At 34.8% G+C, this 6099-nt stretch overlaps 1 protein-coding gene across 1 annotated transcript; it reads right to left on the bottom strand.

Annotated features, from left to right (window-relative positions):
- Nucleotides 1-739: 739 nt before the first annotated feature.
- On the bottom strand, nucleotides 740-5839 carry LOC131041430 (uncharacterized). The gene is made up of 5 exons (XM_057974531.2): nucleotides 5228-5839; nucleotides 3088-3158; nucleotides 1829-1934; nucleotides 1591-1723; nucleotides 740-1468 (listed from the first exon to the last, which is right to left on the bottom strand). The coding sequence occupies exons 1-5, from the start codon at nucleotides 5422-5424 to the stop codon at nucleotides 1298-1300; spliced, it is 678 nt and encodes a 225-aa protein (XP_057830514.2). The 5' UTR covers nucleotides 5425-5839; the 3' UTR covers nucleotides 740-1297.
- Nucleotides 5840-6099: the final 260 nt, after the last annotated feature.

A 6099-nucleotide genomic window follows, 5' to 3' on the forward strand; every position in this document is an offset into this window, starting at 1 on the left:
TGCTCATGGAATCATCATCTTCAACACATCGGCCATTCACTTTAATCTGTACAATTCTATTTATGGCCTTATGTCTTAGGGTGGACATATGGAAGTATTTAGTGTTCCTATCCCCCTCCTTTAACCAGACATTTCTCGATCTTTGTTTCCAATAGGTTTCCTCTTTAGCTATTATTTCATGATATCTATAGATTAATTATGTTAATCTAGCAAGGGACATTACAATTACATTAAGAACTCCAATCAACAAAAATGAATCTTTAGTAGAACACTTCAATAGAAGCAAACTAAGAAGTTCAAGTGCCTTCTTAAGGAAAATTTACTAAGTAGAACAAAGTAGATTAGTGTTAAGGGAAATAAGTTTAATAAGGGATTGATATTTTTCTTTTAAGTATGCTGAATTTCCATTTATCAAAAAAGATTAACATGATTTATTAGTGACTATAATTTATTTATCTCAGAATAATGTTATATATTTAAGAATAGAATAAACAATTGATTTATTTGACACAAATATTAAGTCAAATATTTTATCTTCATATTTCAATGCAAACTCACAAAGAACTTCCCCAAATTTTATTATTTGTTTTCATAAAAAGATGATTATTCCTTTATAAATGTGAAGATCAGTCCCATACACTCATCTATCATAACTTCTATAAGTGTAAGCTATTTAGACCCATTCACTAATGTATGAAGCCATAAAATATATTATAGCTTCAACAAAGGTTTAGAAATAGAATTAAAAGGTTTGTCATATCAATAATATATTCATTACTATAACACTAGGCTTGATTTCTATTATTACTATTGCAGGGAGATCCTTTAAATGTCTCATGGATAGATACTAAATAAAATGTAGCACTGAGATAGCTGTACATGCACTGCTACACAGAACCTCAAAATTTTCAGAATTCAAAAACAACTACATCTAAGGCAGCAAGGCCCAAGCCCAATAAGGATTTTAATAATTATTGGACTTCAGTAGCTTGAACAGCTTTCTTATAATACTGCAACCAAACTTACAGCTTGGCAAGACTGAAGTTTGTATATATTATATATATCTTGTACTTTGTAGATAATATATTACAACAAAATAAGCCAACAAAATAAGGTGTTTCAAGTTCACGGGAGAGAGATTCCCCATGATGATGACACCTAATCTCAAGGGCTTAAAAAAATGGAAGCTCTGAAATACATTAACATTGTTACACAATCTGAAGAGAGTTGAAGAGAGTTTGAGGGTTTAGGCACTGTGAGATTAAATTTCTGGGTCTTTTACTGAAGAAACCTGAGATTAAATTTCTGGGTCTTTTACTGAAGAAACCTGAAAATGAGGAGAAACGGGAGTGGTGGCATGGACCAATGGATTAGCGGCAAATTTCTGAGTCAAGCACCAAAAAAGAGGATAAAAGATAACATAGAGACCTCCAAAAATAGGAACGGCCAAGATGGCCCATCCTATGAGCTGCCAAACACACAATAAAGTATATCATGAATAAGAAAATGTTGAAAGAGTAAAGTAATCATTTTAATGGTGCCTTCATTTGAAAGGACTCTACAATAATAGTTAAAGGAACCAATGCGTACAGCATGTAGAAGTCCAAGGAGTACAGTTACTGGAGCTTTCCCAGTAATGGCCATCCACAAAGCATTGGGTGTAAGTAAGAAATGTTGACCCCCAGATACCCACTCCCCAAGGAGTAAAAATGGAACAGTTAATCTGGCACAAAAACATGAAAGCCATTGAATAAAACAAAATTGGGATGGAAAAAATAACTGCACCCACATATTTAATTACAGAATAATTTGAAAGTTAATGTCATACCCAAGTTGCACTGGAGTAGCAACAAGATTTGCCAACATGATTGTAGGTAAATTACATCTAGATCTAAGCAATGCACCCACTACAGCAGAGAGTACAGCAGTCACTCCTGCAGAAAGATAGCCCAACTTTTATCAAATCTTAAAGCTTTCATTGCAAAAGACACTATTAACTGAACAGAAAACTAATAGAAGCAAGGCTATTGTATTTTATTAATCTAAGGCACAATGTAGTGCAAGAACTAAACTAACCAAGTACAAAATAACAAAGATGAAATGAAGTGGGTCTGCCAAAATACTCATGAAAACAATATTTCCTAAACAAATAGTGGAAATGTTGATCTACTCATTCACAGCATGGAACATGTCTTTAGTATTCATGAGTTAGTGGCCTGAAAATATAGATGTCATCCATGGGAAGGGTCCATTCATTGGAACACCAATTACAAGATTTCTTAGAAGTAGAATAAGGAAGAAAAGGAAAGATCTCACTTTATGATTCTCTAAGAAATTCATAATAATATAACATGAGAAAATCCAGGCAAAACATATGTGAAAGAATTATGAATAGATATTTGCCTCAGACCTGAACTATGTTCCTGTATCAAGCTGAAAAGTTACAAAATAGCAGAAGAGTAACCGATCAATTCAAGAAAATAAAAGCCTGGTAGAGTTGCAAAAGCAGCCTAGAATTGATACTGGTGATAACATGTTACAAAAGCTGTTTATGAGCAAAAATGTATTGTTAAAGCATAATTTTGTGCAATTACCAGTTTACCAATTAACCACAATAGAATGTCATTAGCATCCATCTAGTCGAACATTTCAGAATACCTCGTGTATATATTAGATACAATATGTACATATGCACACTATATTTGCTTAAGGGTAATACAATCAACTATTGATGTCAAAACAGACAAGGTGCCAACAACAATGTCATAAGAAATATTTTACAAATTCCAAGAGGAAACAGAAGCAGAACAATAAACAAGATGCATCTAATCTCCAAGTAGCTTAGAAACTTCCATTTTAAACAGTAAATATTTAGACTGTTTCAAAATGGCAGAGAGTATCCAGTAATGGAATTCTGACTCCATAAATGTGAAACTTGTGAGTGCAGAATGCCAGAATCCATGTGCTTTAACCTTTGGTTGATTGAGAACAATGCAATTACTTTGAAAATAGCCTTACTTAAATGAACAGAAACCTATGCCAAAACTAAATTATACAATAATTGGAACTTATTGCTTATAAACTTACCATAAACAGGAAAGATTCCCAAAGTAATTCCTAGGGCAGCTGAAGTAGCCAATTGCTTTGGCCTTAAACCCCTGTAGTATAAACACAATAAATCCAAAATAAGAATAAAATTATCTTAAATCAATATATACCCTCAGAGATATTTGAACACTGACTGAATTATTACCATCTTCAACAAAACCTTAATTGATATTGATAATCTGTTTTTCCAGCTATAAAAATGTACTTTATAAACAAAGAATTTCAAAAATAGTTGCAGCTAATCTTCACCTCAAACAAGACAAAAAATCCTATTTCTATCAACCAAAACAAAACTCAATCATTTACCAGAAAATCATGAAACGGAATCAGAAAGAAAGCTAATCAAGACAGGGATTGAAACTGTTGAAGGCTAACAGAACTTGTCCATGAGCATGAGGTGATGTAAACACAAAGGTCGAGACAAGCCTTTAGGAAGCCTTGACAGCTCGGATATTCATTCAATTACAGCAAAGGCTCAAATTCATCTTCCAGCTTTGTTTGCATCACAATTCTTTTCTTGAGCGAACTTGCCAATAGGAAGAATGGAAAATCTTCAATCACTGACAGTGGCATGACCATCCACCGCACCTAGATGAAGTCTGGTTTTTTACAGCTTTGACCCGGTGATGATCAGGGTTCAAACATCACCCCGTGCTTATTAGGATGTCTTCTTTTAAACCTTGGCTGCAGATAAATTTCCTAGAAGGGGATACATACTCATTACCAGAGGTTAATGCAATCTCAGTGAAGTGCGGATTATGCCTAATCGCAAGAGGAACCACAGCAACCCTACAAATGATAAACTCCAGAGTCTACCTCTGCATACCCAGAAAGAAGGCTTGTCCTATCAGATTGGGAATTGGCTTTTGGACTAGACAGAATTGTGGGGTAGGCATCAAAAATTAAGTTCCATGGTAAAACGATGCAACCTCTATAAAAACCATGAGATTCAAAAGAGATTTTGGGGGTAATCAATCAACATAACCACGGTACACAATTGACAGAAGAAGATAGATTGGTTATCAAATCAGTACGGAGCAGAGCCGGATATTTAGTTCCCTCTGTTGAGAGCTTAACTACATCCATGTTACCAGCTAGCCACTTGTGGACCTCACAGCACTGGGCATAACCTTGGCCCTTGCCGACTCCCAACATACAAAATCTCCAAAATTAACTGGGAAGAAATTCAAACTGTCTAAGTGAAATGCTGTAAATTTGTACATGAACAACTCTTGAACGCCATTATATCAATTTTGTAAATTTACATGTTCCGTTAAAGCAACAGACCCAACCAAAGATATATTGGAAAACCAAAATCTGGAGGATGTTTAAATTGAATTAAATAGATAAAGATACCTATTTCCTTTTAACTTGTCAGTTATACAAATATATTAGGCACAATTACAAAGTTATTTGCACTAGTGACCTAGCGCATGAAAAACTGAAATCTTCATATCAAAATGATCAAACAAATATGTGGAAATCTATTTGGCAACTAGACAATCACAGAAACAATCTTCTAAACAAGTAAACCAACTTTGCTAAAACGTAAAGGTTTCAAAACAAGACAAACAACTAAACATAATTTGCCTGCAAATGGTACAGCATGTTAAGTAAGCTTAATTGTGTGGGGAAATCTCATGACTAACCGACCTTGAAACAGATTCTTATAAGGATGGTATGGAATGAATAATTAAGGGAAGTCCAATTTTAATCTAATAAATGGGCTTCTTGTAAAATACTACTTATGAAAGATTAAATTACTTAAATATTGGGATTTGGTTTTAAGACACACAAGTCAGGCAAACTCTGGAAGATAGGTTTTTGACAATCACTACTCAGAAAAGATGAACAATTGTTTTTCTAAAATTGCATTCTTTTATAGGTCCTGCAGATCAATGTAGCATAAAGAATCTTAAAAGCCGTCTCCCTGCATTCACAATAAAAGTGATTCTTATCGGATATCTCAATTGAATGTAACTACTAAGACCATAAATTGCAAATTCATTGGAAACATTGGGCAACAGAGACCTGAATTGGGTAAAGAAGAATTTGTTCTGCAGAGAGGAAAAAAGCCCAAATCAAAGAGCTGAGCATTGACTAAGAAAAATTTTCTTACCTTCTGCAAATGGCCAGAAAAGGATCCACGAGTCCCTTCTGTGCCCACCTAATGACCAACCAGGAAGACTGACAACTACCCGATTCTGCCGTCTCTGTCTTAACATCATCATCTTCATCTTCTTTGATTTCCTGGATCACTATAGCATTGCCTTCTATTTCATTACCGTATGCTTCCAGCAGGGGCTCTGTAGACATTGTTAGAATTAACTCTGAATTCAAGTCCAACAAGAAGTCTGTGAGATGAATCCAGAGGCCCCTCTGCCATAGCCTTGAGTTGAATCCTATGGGCCTATTACAACATGGGCGCCCTTTTACAGTGCTGTAAATGTTGGTGCTATTTCCTTTCTTGCTTGTTTTTTCGGTTGTTTCGTGTATTTGGCTTCAACTCTACTTATCTTAACAAACAGTCTGGAACCAGCACAAATGCCATGTGAATTCTTGGTCTGTTTTTACCCTAATCCTGCGGTCACATGGATGCTTACAAGATTGCTGATGATTGGAGTTTTCGTCGGCGTTGAATTGTTTGTTGGCAAACAGAATTTTAAATTTAATTGCCGGTCGGCGCCCTTTTTTGGAGGAGTAAAGGTATTCCCTATTCCCAATGCGATCAATAAATTATCATTTGATATTTTGATTTGCCGCGTAAGACGCTTCCCAGATATTTTTTGGGCGGTCGTTTCGCCCTGATCGTCTTCAGAAGTCAATGGACCTCTTCAAACGGTGGATTTGTAGATACAAGATATTGTATTAAGAATGGTTTTTTCTAGCATGAGTCATCATTTGAAGAATTCATTTTTAGACTTTAAAATCAATAAAAAAAATTTAAAATTATTGACTAATTAAGTTAAAAGCACAATAATGGATTGCTTT

Source organism: Cryptomeria japonica, chromosome 11 (genome assembly GCF_030272615.1).
Source record: "Cryptomeria japonica chromosome 11, Sugi_1.0, whole genome shotgun sequence".
In the NCBI taxonomy this organism is placed as follows: Eukaryota; Viridiplantae; Streptophyta; class Pinopsida; order Cupressales; family Cupressaceae; genus Cryptomeria; species Cryptomeria japonica.